The sequence below is a fragment of the Rhamphochromis sp. 'chilingali' genome, assembly GCF_963969265.1.
Source record: "Rhamphochromis sp. 'chilingali' genome assembly, chromosome: 11".
NCBI lineage: Eukaryota > Metazoa > Chordata > Actinopteri > Cichliformes > Cichlidae > Rhamphochromis > Rhamphochromis sp. 'chilingali'.
The window spans coordinates 22,871,939-22,894,255 of record NC_137938.1 but is presented as its reverse complement, the minus strand read 5'-3'; the positions used below and the strand labels follow the sequence as shown (position 1 = coordinate 22,894,255).

At 42.1% G+C, this 22,317-nt stretch overlaps 1 protein-coding gene across 1 annotated transcript in view; it reads right to left on the bottom strand.

Annotated features, from left to right (window-relative positions):
• kcnn3 (potassium intermediate/small conductance calcium-activated channel, subfamily N, member 3) overlaps positions 1–21,775 on the bottom strand; it is a 62,593-nt gene extending 40,818 nt beyond the window's left edge. The window contains 5 exon segments of the mRNA XM_080895874.1: positions 4,804–4,899; positions 19,548–19,966; positions 19,969–20,062; positions 20,064–20,668; positions 21,285–21,775. Of these exon segments, the coding sequence (XP_080752000.1) occupies positions 4,804–4,899; positions 19,548–19,966; positions 19,969–20,062; positions 20,064–20,642 (1,188 nt within the window). The 5' untranslated portion in view covers positions 20,643–20,668; positions 21,285–21,775.
• Positions 21,776–22,317: the final 542 nt, after the last annotated feature.

Sequence of the window (22,317 nt, the reverse complement as noted above, 5' to 3'; positions counted from 1 at the left end):
AGAGTGTGTCATAATCTGAAAATGAGATCTTTATTGAACAATACCTTTCATTTTGCACAGCATTACTTCTCGTGTGTGTGTGTGTGCGTGTGTGTGTGTGTGTGTGTGTGTTTGAACCATCCAACAATAAAAGGCAGAGGCACACAGGCACACTTTATGTTGACATGCATCTAAGCAAACAGGCAGCCTTGAGCAGCCAGCATAACTAGCATGCATTTAGTGGATGCATCTCAACATTTAAGCACATTTGTATGCATACAAAAAAAACTACAAGAAAATAAACTGCTACCTCTCACTCTAATGACACACTTTATATTCTAATTCCTGTTTTAATTACATTTTGTTTTGAAAAAACAAAACAAAGACATATTTAGGAGTAAACCCCACAAATAAAACCCATGCAAATTTACAAGAAAGAACTAAAAATTTATGAGAGAACACTTGAAAAGTTTTACATCTTAGAAAAGTCCTGCAAGTTTACAGAAAAAAAAATCACAAATTTATGGGAAAAAGATCCATTCAATGGCACTGACTCATCTACTGTGAAAATGTTCAGTTTAACAGTGGAAATAAACTTGTTTACAGTCTCATATAAAAGCCGTTTTGCCCTCTGAAGCTAACTTCACCATTTGTGATGAGTGTACAAAGAAACTTTTATCCAAGTCACCCATAATCAAGGGCCTCATTTTCTACATTAACGAAAAGCACACTGAAGAGAGAGCTGCTCAGTATCTCAAGCAGGTACACACATCTAAGCCTATTTTTCTAGAAAAAAAGATCAACATCGCATTTAGCATTGTAGTGAATTATAGTACACCTTGCTAAATAGGCAAGTAAGCCAGTGATCGGATTAGCTGATAATTCCCCAGCTGTTTTAAAACACATTAAAAAATGAATTGACGGCCACAATACCAAATTACAGGACTGTATTTGAGTTGTTTGCTAGTATATAATGAGCGAGCTGGTTTTTTTAGGTCTATCTGCCTCTGCTTAGATGCAACAAAAGCAGCAGTGAAATAAAGATTTTGTTACTGGTCATCAGTGCCTGGTAAGCACAACACTTCTCAGCCGTCTCAACCTTTGCAGTGGTTCGTCTCTTTCTGGGCATCAGGATTTCAAAAATGATTATTAAAATGAGTTAAGTAGCTAAAGATATATTTGCACACAGGTTATAACTATGGAACTAAAATAAAAAGTGTTATTTTATTGCATGTGAGTGCTCTGAATGAGTACTCAATTCACTTTTATTTTTATAATTTTATCATTTATAAGATTATTATATATTGGTACAGGTGCAGTCTCCACTGTGTTTGTGTAGGTTGAAACAGTTCACTTTGTAAATAAAGTTTACCTGTAGAGAGGTTTGTGTTATAAATTTTTCTTTTGTGTTGTGAAGAAATATGTCAATTCCAACATGTACTTTTCGAAAAACAGCTGCGCTTTGAGGCCTCAAGTACACGTGCCGTTCTATAGTTTGTTTATGTGACTGATATAATTATAAATATCTGCTGTATAGTTATGTGGCAGCATTACATCAAGTGGAGTGTAAATAATGTAGCAGCAGCTGTCAGCAATTGTTCTCTATAAGTTCACTTTGTAGCAAACGCAGGATGAGTGACTGAGTCGATGGAGAAGTGGAAAGACAAAACACACCCTAAGGTTCAAAACGGTAGTCAGCATCAGTCATTGTAACATTTCTAAACAGGAGATACACACAATCAATATTTAATCATCCTTAATTTTTTGTGGCTGCTCTAGTTCGCGAGGCACCAGGAGCAGGCAGACACGTCATGAGCTCTACATGATATAATGCTGAGAAAGGCTCTGTTCCAGGAAGTATTATTACTTCTAGACCAGAAAAACCTGGAATTTAAGGCTTTCACGTCGACATTTGTTTATTTAAAGTTTAACTATGCTTTAGTTGTGTTTCTATATGCAGCGTTTCTGGTCAAACATTTGAGGAAAAGTTACGATTATTTCAGGTTTCCTCAACTTTGGTTTGACTCTTAATGGAATGTTTTAGAAAATCTGATCACAAAAATATGTATTACCCCTAGTTGGTGTGCGGTTGCTAGAGGTTGCTCGCTGTTGCTGGGAGAAATTGATTGTGAAGATGATGCTGCATTAAAAACCTCCTTGCATTTGCTTTGGTTTAAGGTAGACTGCCATTATCGGCTGTAGTTTGCATGGAAGACGTTGACGCTGCAAACACTTGCCAACTAACCAGCTAGCAATACTGAAACGTAAGAAATCTGATAGCGCTGGTTTAGCTCACTTGTAAGTCACCCATATGGCATAAGGCTAATGCAGAAGCCATTTACTTACTGGATACAAAGACAATTCATCTTCAAATTAAAAATTGTGCCTTACTGCTGAAACCAACATGTTTGAAAAGGGGCAGCTTTTACTTTTACTTTCTCTGTTTCCAGTTTGCATCAGTTTCACAATTAGTAAAATGTGTAGTTTGCAAGTGTTTGCACAGAAAGTGTGCTAACTACTGTTAGCGAATCATTTGCAGACAAGTTGATATCTTCCATACAAACTATGGGCAACTGCATCAGTCTCCTAGCAACCAAAGCAATTGCATGCAGGTTTACAGTACACCACCATATACACATCTTTGCGACCAGTTTCACTTAGCAACGGGGATTGGGGGAGGCTGTATTACAGGTGGCTGGGTCCTAGCAACCAATTTCATCGTGATTCCCAGCAACCTTCAGCAACTACTGGTTGACAGGAACTCGGCAACCAGGTCTCTAGGCTTAGCAATTCTTGTAAGTACAGTGTTACCACTGTTAGTATTAGAAACAACATCCAAAGGAAGAAAGAACAAATATATAAACGTCTGTCAGCTTACATAATGTGTGTAAATGATCACCATTCTAATTCACCCATGAAAAGTGATTGTAGGTAAACCCCAACATTACCACCCCCATCCATCTGGCATTCCCACCCAAGTATACCTTGAAGGTATTTTCCCCAAACTCCTAACTTCATTTAATCAAAAGGAATTATTCCTGAAGTAGATTAACAGAACACCCTTTTATCTCTCTCTGTTGGCCTGACAGTAGCCGCTCTCAATCTCCTGTTCTTCTGTCAGTATTAACGTTCCTGTCACGTGTGGAAGCCACAGCATGTGTGGGTGGATGACTGACTCTGTATGTGAATGAGACAACACATTTGTGAGCAGAAACGAAGGGTCTTTTATCAATGAACGCTAAACCGCATCTACGTTTATTCACTCGCACCACTTCCGCGCACTGTTCTGGCTTCTTAATACTGTCCAAGACTAATTACCAGCCTATCAGTGCCTGTGTACGACAGTGAATAAAAAATCACCGAGCAGTTATCGATCTGCGAACGGAGAGCCTGAACCTCAGAGCAGAACTTTAATAGACATTTCCAGCAACAGCCAAGCTGTGATGTAATAAAAAAAAATCACAGCATTAAACCAGCACATCGTTAGATGGATGAGTGTGGCTCCGTGGTTTCGTTGGTGGGTGTAATAGCTGGTGTGGGGGTATTCATTGGGTCTGATTCCCGCAAGGCTCCCATAAATAGTCAATGCACATCGATTGCAAATGGCTTCGGATGAAATCCCCGGCTAAATGACTTTGCTACCATTGTATTAGTAAAATGACAAAACAGCAAAACAGATATCATGAAGCATGAAAGCCTTTCTGATTGATCATTTCAAACTTACAAGGGGTTGTAAGGCTGTGTTTGTGTGACTCGTGTGTGAGTGTTTGCATATTTATTTGTGCTTTTTGTGCAGCTATTGAATGACAGGGCTGTAATTGGCTGAATATGTATTTAACATTCAGTGTGTATGTACTTCACGCAAAGACTGTTTTGTTGATCCCACAAAGACTGTCATTAATGCCATTAATTGGCTGGATTCGACACACATCTGGGTCCCTCTATCTCAGAGGGCTAAGGGATGATAACATAATGTGTACAATTTGGACAGAGCACAGATGAGGCTCACAAGAAAACACTCCTAAAGAGAAACACAATAAACATAGCTGCCGTTTCAGGAACTTCCCAGATTCTTTAAACTTTAAACTAGACACCCGTGCATGGGCTCATCATATGCTATTGGCGTCACAGAGGATTCAACCCCTGGTCTCCAAACTGACAGCTCTCTGCCTAACCCACTGCATCACATCTTATTTCCATCCTTGGATTTCTTAGGTTTTTATAACATCTTACACAAGTCACTCCGTCTGTCCTGAAGAGACCTCAGACTGTATGTAAAAGACATATCCGAGTGAGAACTGAGGATGCTCCAGACTGACTACTTTACTCTAAATTGGACCATAAATTACAAAATAAGACTTGACGCCACTCATTAGAACGTGTTTACTGAGGCTGTAAATAAAGAAAGGAGTTTTGTTTTGTTGTATGTTGCAATAAAAATCAGGCTTCTTTTTGTGACCTGAGGGGTTGCCCCCGGCCGGCCAGTAGAAAAAAGTGCAGGTTTAAGGGGTACAAACCTTCATTTGTCAGACTCCCTTTGTTGACCAAAGGCTGGCATTATGAGCTAAATTTTCTAAAGCCCGGAAGCAAAGCCCAGGGGAGGTGCAGACGTCTGGTTCCCTCTTAATTTGAATCACAATATGCAGAAAGGTTATCATGGATTTTCTTTGTCCAGTAGTGCAAAAGAGATATTGCCTACCCAGAGATTTAATAGCAACTTGTTGTATTACAGTCTGCTATGTGTGTGTGATTTTTTTTTATTTTAACTTCATCTTTTTGTCTGGATCAGTAAAGCGAGACACAACACATGCACATATGTTTTACCTGAACCTCCCGCGCGTGGTAAGCAATGATGAGCCCCAGCAGGATGACAGTGGACAGGCTGATCAGACACTTCAGGGCCAGAGAGTACATGGAGCTCTGTAGAGAGAAAATTGAAACACTTATCATTGGAGACACGACATTAGAGCACAAATGTAATATGCACAGATTGACTTTGCCATGACGGTTGGTTTAATATTCAGAGTACAATGACGGACGACAACACACGCTAACAGCCCCTCGGGAGCGCCGGGACATTTCTCCGTGGCCTGAGGGTCATTCTGACCTGCCACGAACAGTCATCTTGACTAGCAATACGTAGCATGCAGGAACGACCTCGCACTGACCTCTGCTAAAGCACACACAGACTGGCACGCACACACATGCACACACAATTAGCCTTATATTATTATACTTATATTATTACTTATACTGCTTATATTATTATAGTGAGCGATGTGCATATTTGGATGCAGTTTTTTGAGACTGAAATGTTTAATGGTTGAATAGGAAGAAAATTATTTAACATTTAAACTAACTATGGATGTTGATCTTCATAAAAAGTAAGGGGTAGTTATAACACGTACAAGGCTGTGTGAGTATGTGCTACTGCTATTGTGATTTTTAATAGTGCAGAGTGCATCCATAGGCATGGGATATTTTGAAAACTAAACATGCTTTTCAGTCACAAAACTAGTTTGGTACCTGCTACAACAAGAGATGCCATCAAAATTTAGTTTTGCATGAACAAGGTGAACTTTTGCATGAACAAGGTTATAGCTCCCCTCTGATTAAGAGGGGAGCTATGACTATTTCCAACTCTGTATGTTTTTATGTTTGGCAGCATGATTCACAGTTCAAAGTAATACGTATTAATCTGATGCTGGGCTGTGGTGCCGTCTCTTGGTTCATCTATTGTCTGAAACAATGGATGTTTGTCGCTTGTTTGTCTTCACGTGCGTGACATGCCACTCTTAAGCCATACGGTGTAATATGATGTCGGCCTACCCTTTGAAGCTACAACAGCTTAAACTCTTCTGGAAAGAGTTTCCACAAGGTTTATGGGTGTGTTTGTAGGAATTTTTGACCATTCTACTGTGAGGTCAGACACTGATGGGTTCACAGTTTCCGCTCTACTTCATCCCAAAGGTGTTTTATCAGGTTGAGGTTAGGACTATGCAGGCCAATGAGGTTCTTCCACACCAAAGTCGCTCACCCATGTCTTCATGGACCTTGCTTAGTGCACTGGTGCTCAATCATGTTGGAACAAGAAGGGGTCATCCCCAAATTCCTGCAATGTTAGGAGCATGAAATTGTCCAAAATGTCTTGGTATGCTGACGTATTAAGAGTTTGTATTACTGGAACTAAGTGAAAGGAACTCTTCATACACTAAGCCCAAACCCTGAAAAACAGCCCCACACCATAATTCCCCTCCACAACACTTAGCACAGTGCAGTCAAAAAAGTGTTTAAGCACTTCAACGTGTTAATTCAAAGTTAGCATCAGAAACGGGGAGAATTTCCACAGCAAATCTTACTAATGAAGTGGCCGGTGAGTTTATATATACACTCAGACCCACTTCATACTGGGTTGGACCTCTTTTGCCTTCAGAACTGCCTTAATTCTTCACGGCATAGACCCAGCAAGGTGCTGGAAACACATTTTGCTCCATATTACAATGATAACATCACACATGCACATTCACAATGTGGATCTCCTGTTCTACCACATCCCAAAGGGGCTCTATTGGATTGAAATCTGTTCACTGTGGAGTTCATTTGAGTACATTGAACTCCTTTCTGTGTTCCAGAAACCGGTATTTCTAATGATTTGCGCTTTTTGACATGGTGCATTATCCTCCTGGAAGGAGCCCTCTGAAGATGGGTACACTGTGGTCATAAAGGGATGGACATGGTCAGCAGCAATACCAGCAGCCTGAGCCACTGATGCAAGGCAGGATGGATCCATACAGTTATGCTGTTTGTGACAATCGAATGACCCTACCATCCAAATGTCAAAGCAGAAATCAAAACTCATCAGACCAGGCTATGTTTTTCTTCTATTGTCCAAACTGCTGCTAACTGGCTGTTTTCTTTTTCAAACCACTCTCTGTAAACCCTACAGATGTATGTAGGAAAATCCCAAAAGATCAGCAGTTTTTCAAATACTGTGTGATAAAAACAATCGTGCCACTCAAAGTCACATCAATTTCTTTTCTTCCCCACGATGTTCAGTTTAAACCTCAGCCTGTCTTTTATGAGTACATGTCTACATGCTTAAATGCATTTAGCTGCAGCCACATGATTGGCTGATATTTATGTTAATGAGCAGTTGAACAGGTGTGCATGCATACATACAAAACAAAAAATAAGAAAAACATCTCAAGACCAGGAAACACTTGACCCCTGTTTCAATCCAGGGGGTCAGTGTTGACATTGTGGAGGACTATAAATACCTTGGAGTACACATTGACAATAAACTGGACTGGGCTAAAAACACCACAGCACTTTACAGGAAGGGCCAGAGTCGTCTCTATTTTTTGAGGCGACTGAGGTCCTTCAACATCTGCCAGAAAATGCTGAGGATTTTCTATGAGTCTGTTGTGGCCAGTGCGATCCTCTATGCTGTTGCATGCTGGGGGGGCAGGCTGAGGGTCGCAGATGCCAACAGACTTAATAAACTGATCCGTAAGGCCAGCAATGTTGTGGGGATGGAGCTGGACTCCCTCAAGGTGGTGTCGGAGAGGCGGATGCTGTCCAAGATAAAGACAATGTTGGATAACACCTCCCACCCACTCCATGACATGTTGGTCAGTCACAGGAGCACGTTCAGTGAGAGACTGAGATTACTGAAAAGCACCACTGAACGACACAGGAAATCATTCCTGCCTGTGGCCATCTCCCTGTACAACGCATCCACTTAACACACTGTTTGCTGCTACAACTACACATGTTTCTTTTCCAAATATTTATTTATAAGTGACTTATGTATGTATGTATGTATATATATATGTATATATTGTACTATTCTTAGTTAGAGTATTGTCTGTCTTGTCTTAATGTTGGTTTAAAATGGAGCACTGTAACAAAAAATAATTTCCCCCAGGGATCAATAAAGTATTCTGATTCTGATTCTGATTCTGATTCATCCATGTCCATGGACCTTGGTTTGTGCACTGGTGCACAGTCATGTTGGAACAGCAAGAACAGCCATCACCAAACTGCTCCCACAAAGTTAAGAGCATGAAATTGTCCAAAATGTCTTGTTATGCTGAAGCATTAAGAGTTTGGTTCACTGGAACCAAGTGAAAGAACCTCTTCTGTAACTAAGCCCAAATCCTGATCCTTGAAAAATGTTTTATATTAGCTGTGTGTTTGATTTTACACTGATTTTATTTCCACTCAGTTCAGTCTGCTTCACCTAAAACAACAGTCTTAAAAAAAACTTGAATGTCCAGACTCAGTCACTAGGCTGGTTTCACAGATGTCCCACTCACTCACTCCTCTCTCACTCCTTTGCTAAAATAGCATCAGCACTGTTGTTGCAATTTCTCAGCAAAGACAAAACAAAAGCCAGTTTCAAAGAACAGAAGTTGAATGGTTGCTTTTCGCCTATCAATATCTTTCTGCAGTCGAGCGTTAACTCCTTGTCTGGTTTCACAGGGCTTATAATCAACGCCCAGTATCTTCCAATCAATACGACTCATAGCACTTATTGGCTTCTCTAACCCCCTCACCTTTCACACTGCGAGAGCAGCAACACTTACGTGAGCTATCATACGCATGTTTGCACACAGGTACACAACACATTTGTACATTTGGTCAGAATACACTGGGCTACACACATCTGATCTACACAAAGAGATTCAAAGGGGAAAGTGCATTCGATTAATTTGTTAGCTGCTCTCCGGAGAGTCTGGTCGTCCATTGGAGAATACATCTATACTGATAATGACGTATCTGGTTGTGTTAATATAACGTAAATACAGGAATGAATCAGTGGATGAATGTGAGAAAGAAAGATTTCAGTGTACATTTGCTAACAGTATTAAATGCAGATCCACAGACTTACTAAACCTATAAAAACTTCATAAGCTTCAGATCAAACTACACTGCTTTCGCGCTTCCTTTTCATCCGTCACCAGTTAAACAAGTTTTAAGTGTATGACCTTTTATCAGAAATTGCATTTGTTTCATAGCAGTACACTGGATGGGTTTAAGGAATTCATTACATTTTCATTCATTGCAAATGCTCCGTTTCAAAGGCAAAAATAAAAATAAAAAATCAGCACATAAAAGCAAAAGCTCAGAAACTCAAACAAACCGGTCAGCTTGATTCATTTTCTAATTCTTTAAAATAAAGCTTGCCAATCCGACTCATTTGTCCACATCAGCTCAAGGTCTGTGTTTTGAAATGCACAATTGAATAGACACACGCACATCAAAAGAAAAAATAAGAAACTCAAAGCACATTGGCGGGACCAGCAAGGTCACACACCGAGCGCAACAGCCTTATGTCCTCCGCCAGGAAAGACCTGAGCCACCTTAAGACTTAGGCGGTAGGTTGGGGGTAAAGTGGGAGACTGTTGAGCATTAATCACCACTCTTTAATCCGGGTCTGCACTCTGAGTTTAGACACATATTACTCAGGCTTTCCTCCGTGGTGTTATTAGACAGAATCCACATTGCATTTTGGGTTCATGAATATATATTGCAACTCAGCCTGCTGGAAAATAGAGTGTGTTAGTGTGTTATTGTGTTTATTTAGGGTCTCTGTCTATGCTTCGTGGCCTTAATGGTATTAATTCAATGTCAAACAAACACACAGAAGCACGCACAGAGTCTAGTTGGTTAATACACACTGACGTGCTCCTCTGTTGACTGTAATTAGAGCAATCTGAGAATGAATCTGAGGCTGGGTTCCCCTTCCGCCGTTCATATAATACACTAAAATGCACATGCTGTATGGATGTATTCACATTTGTCACTCATGTCAGTGCATTTATGAGCCAGCGCACAACACTGGGAAAATATCTAGCTTTGCCTCGCACTGATTTCCTCTATCAGCTTACCCGAAGCTGTTGTCTTTCTGTCTTTATTTGCTTGTGCTTGCTTGTCTTGTCTCGGTCTCCTTCTCCACTGCTGCTAACATCTCATTTGTACCCACTGAAGCAAACTAGGTGCAAAGGAAGCCAACATTGTTGTGCTAATGAGAAAAATGCTGGTTTCACTCTTGGCTTTCAGCACCATATCTGTTTAAACACAGTCACACTAGTGAATTGCAATGTGATGGGAGATTACGTCCCCCTTCTCTCTCTCTCTCTACGGTCTCCCTTCTCGCTTTCTTCGTTTACACCCAGCACTCTGTTGGTCGTTGGGATTTTTTGACAGTTGTCTCATTACACTGTCAAAAGCATTTTGTTTGCCTGTTTGCACTTCACTTATTCCACCTGTATAGTGAATAACTTAACTGCAAAAAGGAGATATATGCGCCTACTGGCACGCCTTCTGTTCATTTCAGCTTTTTTACAGTCATGATTTTTTTAAACTCTAACAGGCTGGCATGGGTCTATTAGTTTTTAGTGCCACCTTTTGATTCAAGTGTTTGCATTATAAATGAATGCGCCAGCATTAAAGTCTTTATAGACAAAAGCAGCTTCACTTTAATGTCAGTGCAGATGCGAAATTGGTGGGATGCAGGCTTGACGGCACGCACGTACTGCACACGCGCTACAGTCTGTACTCTGTGCATGCGCGCTCCTTTCGACTTCTAGAGCCTGTGCACATATTTGCAGACACGGGTCGATGATGAACTTTACATCACATGATTCCTTACAACAAGCAGGACTTGTGCCTTAATTAAAAAAGTTAAAAAGCTTTGAAACTGTGATGTTTCTGGAACAAGTTAACTTTCTGCCACTTGGAAAATGTTTGCTATCTTGCTGAGAGAGCAGCTTAGCGTGAAGGCTGGAAGCAGTGGGGGAAACGACTGTAATGGTCTGTCCAAAGTTCAAAAAGCTCCCACCTGCCGGCACCTCTAGCACTCACTAATTAATGACAAGCTGCGGTTTCACAGGCGGATTATGTGCAGGGAAATTTCTGGGCGTGTCCTGACGGCTTTCTTTCCTTACCTACGATTTGTTTAATCCTTAAATATATATACCATGAGACAATATTACACCCTGTCTAATTAAATCATGTAATTCAATTAAGCTCTCAGCTTCCTTGTTTTCTTCAAAGTGTTTTTTTTTTTCATTAATGTCCTGTAGTAGAAATTTCATAAATGACAAAAGCTTTGTTCATTTTTCCATTTTTTTCTCCAATAAAAAGTAAATGTCACTCCACAGTTTTCCTTTTTTCCCTTATTTTAAGAAGGTGAAAGCTCTTAAAGCTTAAAGCTCTCTTCTAGCTTGACTTCACTGGGGACATAAATAAATACACTGACCATCTGCGCTCCTCTGCAAAGCATGCATGCATATTGCACAGCCAAGTTGAAATGACCACAAGCAACTGACTGGGATTAGTGTTTACTGTGCTGACTAATTTTGGATTGTAGATCCCAGTCCATACAGTGTTACAGACCTTATATGAGAGAGACATGCCACTCAAAGAGTGCTGAATACAATGATGCTACCACTCCCTCCAAAGAGCCAATCACCTTTATCAGGAAACAAATGAACCAATCATGTTAATTCACTGACCCCAGCTAATAGTCGAGGATCAGTTTCTGTGTGGTAGCAGGAATGTCTACATGTTGCAAAGTCGTAGTTTTTCTTGGCGTACTGTAAACATTAAGTGTGTCGAAGTGTGTGTAGTACAACACAATCTAAAAATGAAAAGTTTCACTTTAATTGAATTCATTTGAGGACATATTCGGGATTGTTTGCTAGTTTTTGTTCAGTTTAACTTGAAATAAAAGTCGATTGTAATGTGTTGGCAACGCCTCTTCTGATTCATCTCGATTTGGTCTGAATCTTTTTAAGACGAAGTAACTTCCCAGCTGCGTTAATAAGACAGGTGCTGATTGGTGAAACTTGCTTCCAAAAGGATTTTGTTACAACAGCATATGACGGAGTAGGCTGCCTGTAGAAACAAATGATCAAAACAGACTTCAACTTTATTTGGTATTGTTATTTTAAATTATGTTTGCAAGCAGAATGATATTGATACGTGGCTTAACCTGCCTCGTATTGGTGCTGGATTGCTGGTTAGAGAAAAGCAATGCATTTAAGGTTTAATCTGCTCATAAACAGAAATGTAAGGATTAATTGTTTATTGAGTTACATGCTCATCAAGTGATTTCGTGATGAATAACACCAACTGGATTTTTGTCACAGTGGGGTTGCCAGGCAACGAGCAATGTGCAAACACAGGTGTAATTCATTAAAAAAAAAGTGATAAATGGCTGAATTTCATTTGGCTGCTTTAGTTTTAATAGTACTTTTACTGTAGGCTCAATAACACACTGCCATCGCTTATAGTGAGACCTGAGAAAAGTGCAATCATTGCAAATGCTCTTAGTAACACCTGTGCTTTAGCGGTGCTCATCTATGGAAACAGCATGCAGCTCCCTACCACAAATCATATATGCAAGCTGAAGGGAAATTTTCTGTGTCGCACTTAACCTCTTAACATTCATAGAGTCACCTGTGACCTGTTTCGGGTTAGGCTGCGCTTTACCCTCATCCTGGACAAGCACAGTTTAGGAAACTGGAACATAAACATAGAAGCATTTTGACCTCAGAGATAACAGCGTTGATAAAAAATGGGTGAATGTTAACCTAACACTTCACCGTCCCACACAAAAGTGGCTGATATGGTTCATATAGACCATATCTTGTGCATCTGACTGTTTTAGGTCAATAAGCCTGTATAACTGCGTAATAAAACAGGGAGAGGCATGACTTTTACTTCAATGGCCACTGGGACATAAAACACCATTCAAATGTGATGAAAACAGACAAAGCAGATAAAAAAAAGTTTGGTAAATAGTCTCAAAATAAGGTGTTAAAAAACTCCCTGCATGTTCTACTTTTACTATACACAAGATTACAGCTAAATTTATGGCTCAATCCACGGTGCTAACATTATTCGATGCCTCTGGCCCATCCCACCAACAACAATGACTGAACTTCATTAATGGCTGCAGAAGACTTAGTTATAGAGGTTATTTAATACACTGTTTTTAGCCACATGGATACTAGAAACCGCACTGCACATCCACCATAATCAAAGCCTAAACAGTTAAATAATGAACTCAGCATGGCTAAATTAAGGTTTTCTAAGTAAAAACAGTCCATTGAGTCTTCAAGCTTACAGAAGTAAGCAAACTTCCAAAATGTGCACACATTTGGTTTAATACACCAATTTAAATTAAGGACTTTTTTTAAACAGTTGTGAAAATGAACTGTGCGTCCATCTCTGCAAAAACTGGGAAGCATGATTTGGGCTTATCCAGGTAACTTCAAAATGTAACTCGGGGTTTTCAGTATTAAAAAAGTGGTTCAGTTGCTACTGGGGGACATCGTCATGGTAACTTCTGCTGCTGATATGACCTGTTCTGGAGCGGGTTATAAGATAAGATAACCTTTATTAGTCCCACACGTGGGAAATTTGTTTTGTCACAGCAGGAAGTGGACAGTGCAAAAGTTATGAGGCAAAAATTAGAATACAATAAGAATAAATACAGTACACAACTGTACAGAATAGAATAAAATAAAATACTATATACAGTAGAATAAAATAAAATAAATATACAATAAGATAAAAATAGAATACAAATACAAATACTATATACAACTGAGTAAAAATACAACGATGTTCAAGATTATAAATCAAGAGGTATAAAATCGCCACCTACAAAGTAATGTCACCATTCTTGGACTCTGTGGAAGGATAACATGAGGGTCTGCAGTTTTTTAACAGTGTCTAAAGTCTTTGTTTCTCTGATAAAATTCAATAAGAATTCGAAGATTCTTAGATGAAACAATTGTATTTTCCTACACTGAATTTGTTTTTATATTTAGTCTTTCGGCTACTCTCAGAGCCTTAAACTGCACCAGGGCTGCAGCAGAAAAAATACACACTAAAACTATCTCATGCACATCTCAATATTACTTTGGTGGAATAACACAGATTGTCCTGTGCCCTAATGACCGAGCATTCATTACCGACTAAAGCAGTTAAAACACTCGCACGTGCATACAGCACTATTTAAGTCTCGTCTACAGTTCAGTGCTTCTCCTGCTGCAGACACTCATGCTCATGCTGATTTGCCTTCAACTACCGCGACGGTTTCAATCTGCACTGTGTGTTTAACGTCTTCAGATTTTTGTATTATTATATTTTTATCTTTTGTAAAACCAGGCGCTCTGCTGCCAGTTCACGCATCCATGTTTGTGATTGGTCAGATGCTACTAATGGCACTCTTTCATGTGAACGTGCTCGAAGCTAGGTTGATAATTGAGTCAATAAGCACTGTCACTAGTGTGACCGCTTAGCCTGATTGCCAATGTTAGTGTAAGTGAAGCCAGATAACAGAAAGATATCCTGCGTATGTTAACAGGGCCCAGACTGACTGACATGATTCCTGGTTTGGCTGTTTTGAAGCTGATGATTGGCTCTTTGGTGCTCCTTTGTTGGAAATACAACTTACATATGCTTGTGTTTCTTCTTTTTCCTTTCTTTCTTAGCCAGCTGTGCATAAGTGTGTGATTAGCGTATATTGATCACTGGCTCTGTGGACAACATGCAGGGATAATGAGCTTTTTGAGCTTCTTTAGTTCAATTAGCAGGGAGACACACACACAAACACAGACAGGTAGTATCTAGAGGGTTTCCCCCAATTGCCCCTACCTCAACCTTATTGACACAGACATGAGAGAAAATACGTGTCACTTACCACGCGGTTGTAATGAGTATGTGCGTGTGTGCACATGTGTCTGCGTGTGATGTAATGCCTTAGCCTTGGGGGTCTCTCCCTGTCAGAGTGATGCCTTCTTGCAATCAGTCTCCAGGGAAACAGGCAATAGACAGAAGCGATGTCACCCTTCCAGGGTAAACACACACACACGCACCATACGCATACACTCGAATGCACATCGGCATACACCATTACGGCCATACACACTCAATTAAATCCAGACAAAGGGAGATGTGGACACACACACATTAGCAGGTGCATCCATGGGTACTAACGTGACAGAGCTAAATACATAAAGACACACACTCCATATGTGTGTGTGTACACAGAGGAGACCCTGTGATGTGAATGTTTACCATCAGAGCACACAAGTTTTAACATAACCATGTAAGTACCAGCACTTCCACATACAGCCAGAGGTTGCTTAGCCTTGTTATGCTCAAACAAGCATATTTGTACCTGTTAGTTGTAGGACCTCTGGGATCTACAGTCGCTTAGAAGTCTGTGATCTAGAAGATGAAGGCAGTGTGTAATGGACTGAAGGAAAAGGGAGAAGGTTGAGAAGGAGAGTAGGTGCAGTTGCACAAAAATGCAGAGATGGCTGATAGCTTCTTTAGAGAATATGGTGGGAGTTTAATTCCCTGATCGACCTCATGTACTGTCTCTAAAGCAGCGTGCAGCCACTGTAAGTGGACCAACAGAGAAAATGTGCAGAAAGGTCTACCAGTAAATGTCAGAGATAGCAGAGCGAGGGCAGAACGGGAGGGATGGTGGTGCTGCGGAGGGACTGAGGAAGAGGTTTTAAGGCTGCTGAGAAGGCAATGACTCTCGTGGGGGGATGGAGGCATATTTAAGACTCGCCAACGGAGGGACTTTCTCTGACAGTGAAAGGAAGGAAGGAATCGAGGAAGCAAAGGGGAAATAGGAGGCAGCATTGCTGATGCTTGTGTTGAGAAGCAGACAGAGGGTACATACTCACACTTGATACCCTCACACATGCCAAATGCACGCATTGATAGTGTGACAGGTGAAGTCAACAACTGCAGGGCATCGCCTCAGAATAGCAGCGTTGCAAGCCTGAAATGTGGCTTGGAGCTTGGCCCCGAGGAGCTATGTGAGCCTCTGTGAAAGATCTATTGATCTGACTGTGACAGCCCACATGCTAAGGTCCCAAGTGTCCAAGGGCCCCAGTTATTCTCAGACAGAGACACGTGTCAGACCAGGACCCCCTGTTCCTCATCAAAATAATAATAGAAGCATATAGAAGGCTGTCCTCACACTGCTGTTAACATTTTGACATGTCACGATCCTGGGTGTGTGGCAGTGACACTGATCATGAGGAGAGGTCACAGAACATGCAGAGTTAAAAATGCATGACAACAAATTAAAGGCTCAGGTTTTTTCTTTGAAGCCTTTTGGGCAAAAAGTCACCATGAGCCAAAAATTAAATTATTTCACATTCATGAATTATTTCATCATTTAATATTCTCTCTACATAATCTATCTAGGCTCAACAACCGTGCCTGAATATTTACAATGCAGGAATTTACAGCTGTGCCTTAGAGCGCTGAAGGCTGTACAAGATAATAATTTTTATCTGCAATCAAACTTTGTCCTACAGAAGTGGCCTTCATCATGGACTTGAACTTAACTTAAATTGCAAAGGCTGATAACTGAAGATAGAGGCTGCACAGCAATGAATGGAAAAGTCTTAGATGTGGCAAATAAGAGTGTGCTGATAGGGTTTGTGCTGTTTCTGCACAGGAATATAGCTTACTCACAATACCCACAGTCACGAAACACTGTGTCCTCCTCAGTTAACCTCTCTCCATTTACCCTTCCAACACACAGAAACATGCACGCTCCACACAATCCAGCCAGCTCTGTTTGGTTCCATTCTTATTCTTCATCTCTATTTTTGGGAGAAAAGCTAGAGCAGCTGGACCTTCAGAAAAAAAGTGCAGAAGCTTAGGTAGAGCTACACAGACTGATCAGTATACAGTGACATTTGCTTTGTAGCCATTGTCAAAGAAGGGAGACCTAAAGGAGCCATTAAGAGGCTATATTTATACACGTGCATTATATATTTTCAATCTATGACGAATGATCTTAACCGATCGTATTTCAACACGAGCTCTCAAGGATGGCTTCTCTGAAAGGCAGCATCCATTTTCAATAAAGCAGTTTGCACAGCATGTGTATGCGGAGGTGCACGGTGCATGTGCGTGGGTGTGATTATCAATAATCAATGGAAGAAATCACTCAAACCTCGCCCCCTAGACTCGTTTAAAGCAGCGCGCGAACCTCTCCTCCTTCCACCCATTCATCTTCCCAGCCCGATTGTTCTTTCATCCTCGGGATCTCAATCCATTTTTTTTTCCACAACAGCCAGCAGGCTTCTATCCACCTCAATTATCTAAGTGAGGGTTTTAGCTGTCTGATGGGACTCCAGTGTCTGTTGGAGTCAAACCAAATACGCAGCCATAAAGAAGACAGAAAATTTTACAGTCTCCATTTAAGATGAATTTTGATGCACACTTAACTCTCTGGATTCTCTCTTTAGAAATGCAAGATGCTGAAGACAGACCGCGATGTTTTGCTACATTTCATATACGATTTGATTTCCCCCCAATATGCCCTGATGATCAGAAATTAATTAATATGGTGAGAGTGCTGACAAACACTTTGATTACCCTGCTCGAAATCACTCAGTCCATTGATTCGTATTGATAGATAACGCAGCCTGTTTGAGATGAGGGCTAAATTGATTGTAGCTTAAGAACCTAAATCAGGCTTTTCATTATCGCCTTTTTCCTTTTTTTCTCTCCTTCCACAGACTTTCATTCTCACCCAGCCGCTTCTCTCTTCCGATCACACTCCCCCAGTTTGACGCCCACTGGAAGAGCAGCGGAGCAGAGGGGGAGAGAGATAGTGAAGGAGGAAAAAAAAAAAGAAAGAAAGAAAGGAATGAAGAAAACAGGACAAAGAGACAGGCGTGGAGTTGAAATAGAAAAGGCCCAGGCAGAAAAAGAGGGCATAAGTCTCTGCCATCTCCTTCAGGGAAAAAAAGAAAGAAAAGGCAGACAGAAGAGAATAAAAGAGAAGAGGAGGGATTGAAAGGGAATTAGAGACCGTGCACTTTCATTAATAAAAAAAAGGACCTCTAAAGCAGTGATTTTTGTAAAGTAGAAGAAAAGACACAGCAGGGAGATTTTTCTAGCAACGGCATTAACAGAAAGAGTCCGGAGATCGCAGACTGCAAACAGAAACACAGGAGGAGGGTGAGAAAGATGGGGAAACACACCCAGTTGGGCTATTCTAACAAGCTACCTGTTAATCTGTGCACTCAGCTGATCTCACAGATTATTTCACATCATTGGCGATCCATGTATGACAAGCTGCATAAGCAGAAGTCATGTTTCCACCTTATGAACTAAAGAAAGCAAAGCCTGTGTCATATCTCTGACCAAAAAAGGGAGGCTAGAATGAGGACAAAAGTGTCTCACAGCAAGGTGAGCACAACATGGTCCGAGGCTTCCTGACACACACGCGCACACACAAAATAAACAGAGAACAGCAGCCAGGGGCCTATTCAGCTTATTACACCCCCCATTACACAAACAAATGAGATCCTGGCCTCCTTCTGATAATCTGCCCCCTCCATGTCCTTAGCATCCTTGCATTACATCACCCAAAAGCAGTAACTGTCAAGCTTGGTCATTGCAATAGTTGTTGCAATCATGAATTCAGTGACTAAAAGGTTCATCTGCACCGCCTAAACCGGGTAAAAAATGGGGTGTCCTAGTGACTTGGAGGGTCAGTAATCGTACTACCTAATGTTCAAATCTGCCTGATGACCTTTGGGACATGTAATCTTCTTTCTTTCTTTATCCCCTACATTTCCTGTCAGTGTTTATGGGCTGCTTGTAAAATAAAAAAATAAAAAAAGCAAAAGGCAAAAAAGCCCAAATAAGACAAAGTTAACCCAGGAGATTCTAGATAAGCACCAGAGATATAACCATGACATACATGACAGCCGTCAGTCATTATGCAAATGCACTGTTTATAAGGTTGGGGAAACCTGCAGTCAGCTCAGACTGAAGAAGTCACTTGGATGAGTGACAAAAGGTTTCTCCCACTGAAAACGCCACGTCCAGATGAACAGAATCAACTTTTTGGGAAACGACAGCCTGGTTTCATAATTGTTACGCATATGCAATGCAGCTACATTAACGTGACACTGTGGTAATTTTGTGTCATACCTCTAAAAGCCTGGGGGGATTGATGACAGACAAATTAAAACAAAACAACAGCCAAAACTAAAGCAGCAGAGGCAAAGATATTGGGAGTATCAGTCCTTAGCTAAAGACACTGGCTCCTACAATTCCCACAGGGGAACTTCATAATGTCTTTCTCTAGACCCCTCTGCCTGATAAATTCACAGGCTTGTCCACACTCCAAGTTTCTAACGCATGCTTTCTTGTATTAATTTTCAAGTGTGAGCTGAGGTAACCCTCTTCACTGTGCTATGTCATCATCAGGCTTATTTTCTAAGACATGGCTGGAGTGCAGCTTGGTTTCCCAAAAGACAACGACTGCGCTCAGTTATCAGCGACTAGATGACTTCTGGGCAGTATTTTCTGAGGGAGAGCTGTCAGTTTATGTTTCTAATTTTGTGGTCTGCCTCCTTAAGATTTCAACTCAGGAAATAATTAATTTTATTGATGGTTAGAACATTTCAACACATGGCCCAGCCCCAGCACTAAGCACAAGTGATCTTTTTATTGGTGTGTCTTTTTAAGTGTCACTCATTTGTGTCCCTCACCTTCGTGTACACGCCCCACGACAGCTCTGTCTCAATCACCATGACTACGATGCCAAACATTCCAAAGATCAGGGCGTAGTCGCTCAGCCGCTTCCTCTTCTCGAACAGCGCCCTGCGGTGCCCCAGTTTATACCCAATGTTTTGGTTCTTTCGTTTGGGAGCCTTGGAGGTGCTGCCCCTGGCCCCGGTACCCACTGCCCCAACTCCTCCCTGCCTGCTGCCCCTCCCTGACTGCGAACGCCTGCTCTCCACTAGTGCGTGGTTCTGGTGGTAGATGGACATCTGGTTGGATGTGGAGTCGGTGATGTCATAACCTCCTCTGAGGTACGGGGAATCTTCTTTGGATGAAATCACAATCTCTGGCGGGCTCTGAATTGGGGGTTGGTTGGTGGAGGACTGGGTCACCGAACAGGTAGGGGGGGCTTCTCGCTGCCGGTCATGCCCCCCAGCAGCAGTTGCGCCAGCAACAGCTGAAACGGCGCCCTCTTTGGTTTCGCTGCTGCTGTCTGACTCGATTAGGTTTCTCCGGGATGCGCTGAGGCGGCTCAGGGGCTTCATGACGCCACCTGTGTACTTACAGGAACTCATGGCAATCTCCGTGAAGGGGTTACTGTCCCTACGGTGAACCAGAGGGCTGGCCTGTCTGTGTTTGCACCCCCTCTCCCTGTCCCTGTCACGCTCTCTGTCCCTCTCCCGCTCCATGGATGGCGAATGGGACGAGTAAAAAAGGGCATTGTAGACTGGGGAGTTGTCCCCACTCAGGCTGTGCTGTGAGCCCAGACAGGAAGAGAGTGGGGTGCTGGTGGGGTGCAGGGCATTGGGGATGGGTGGAGGCAAAGGCTGAGCTCCAGCGGAGGAAAGTGGTAACTTCGGGAGAGATGCTGGGGGCAAGTTGGGCGTGGCGGGCGAGGGGGATGAGGTGCTGCCGTTTAGACGGTCGAGGCTTGATCCTCCCATGTGGTTGGAGTGGTTTGATCCTGGCTGGGCGCCAGCAGTGGACGGATGGGATATACTGCCCAGGGGAAGGAGGAATCGCTGGTCCTCATCCTCGCTCCCTCCTAGCAGAGCCAAGCTCAGAGAAGGGGGAGGCTCCATGATCACAGCTGTGGCCGCACACCTGTCTAGGAAGAGAAAAGAGAGGAAATATAAAGTGGCCCGCGGAGAAAACGATAGAGAATACAGGTTCCTTATCGTAATGTGGTAATGAAGGACATACAGAAAAAACAAAGGAAGGAGCAGGAAAACATTGTGATGGATGGTTAAAACAAATGAGGGAGAAGACTGAACTCCAAAAGCTGAGGATGTGTGACAAAGAGGGAACACAGAGTGAAGACAAGTGGTCATAATTGGGGAATATGTTATTCCTTGAGTCACATTTGAGTCAGTTGCCCAGTCAGCCTCTCTCAGCGCTTCCCCTCTCGGTTTCCCAGTGTCTTCTTGTTCTCTCACATCCCACAGTGCTTCCAGCAATCTATTCCATAAATGTCATCTGTGTTGTTAGCCAGGAGGATGGTGCAAATCCTCTGGCTTTACACTATGAAAATGAGATCAGCCTCAGAGACTAAAGGATAATAATTCCAGATCAGAGCAGAAGTGCGAAAGCCTCAGTTAACCATAAGTTGGCTGGCGTTTTAGTATCCTCTGATTGATCCAAAACAACAGCCTACTTTCAGTATGATATAACCAGACACCTTCACGACCACCCATCTCCTCCTTGACTGTTTCCCATATACCTACCTCCGACCTCTTCTGCCTCGGTCCCTTTTCCCCCAGGTTAGTTGTGTCGAATCACGGACTGGATGAAAGCAGACCACAGCACTTTTTCTTTTTCATGTTGTCACGGCCATCCCATCATCTTTTCGCTTCGTCTCCCTTCATATAGGTCCTCCACAGGTCTTATCTCTCGAAAATGCGCGTCGCTTCCCCGCTGATGATGGCTCCGTCTTCCGCTCACCTGATAAGATCAGTTTGTCTCTCTCCCAGTCATCGGTGATGTATTGATCGTTCCCATTTTGATCCTGTCAGTGGCAATCGGCAGTGGATGAAGCGGAATAATCCATGGTGACTCGGATAAATCGGTCAACCTGTGGCTGCACGTAAGCAGCATGAAACAGGAGGTGGTGGGGGGGAAAGACGACGGCGTGGATGTGAAGTAAGAGTCCCCAGATGAGCTGTAAAGTCTGCGATTTAATATGTGACTCCACCGACAAACACTCAATCTACGGCTCTCCGTCTCTCCGACTCTGTCTCTCACTCTCTCCTCCAACTTCTCTCCCTCTTTTCTCCGCCTCCAGACCTGCCGCTCACTCCCATTGGACGGAGTCGGAAAGGCGAAATAACAGGTGGCAGGATTTTTAAGATGTGGCCACCAAACGGTTGTCTAGATTTATTGTACCGGGTTATTTCGGGGTTATTATTAAAACCAGTGATCCGTGTGGCATTCGTAGCTGCTGCCTCTGTAATAAAGACTATATGAGCCATTTGTTGTTGTTGTTTTTCTTTATGGCACCTGTTGGAACACGGCACTGAAGGATGCTGGGACCGCCAACTCCACGTCAGAAAAACACGCAGAGAAACATTTCCAGAACAAACACACGTGTAAGTCAAAACTGAAGTGGAGGGGAGACACATGCCTAAGACAAATATAGATGTTAATGCGGGTCTATAAAAGCAATCCTGCAACATCGCTTATGCAATATATGTTTGAAATCATTTCATCAAATTTTGATTGATTATAAGGTGAAACGAATTACTTTCAGAAAACCAGTTT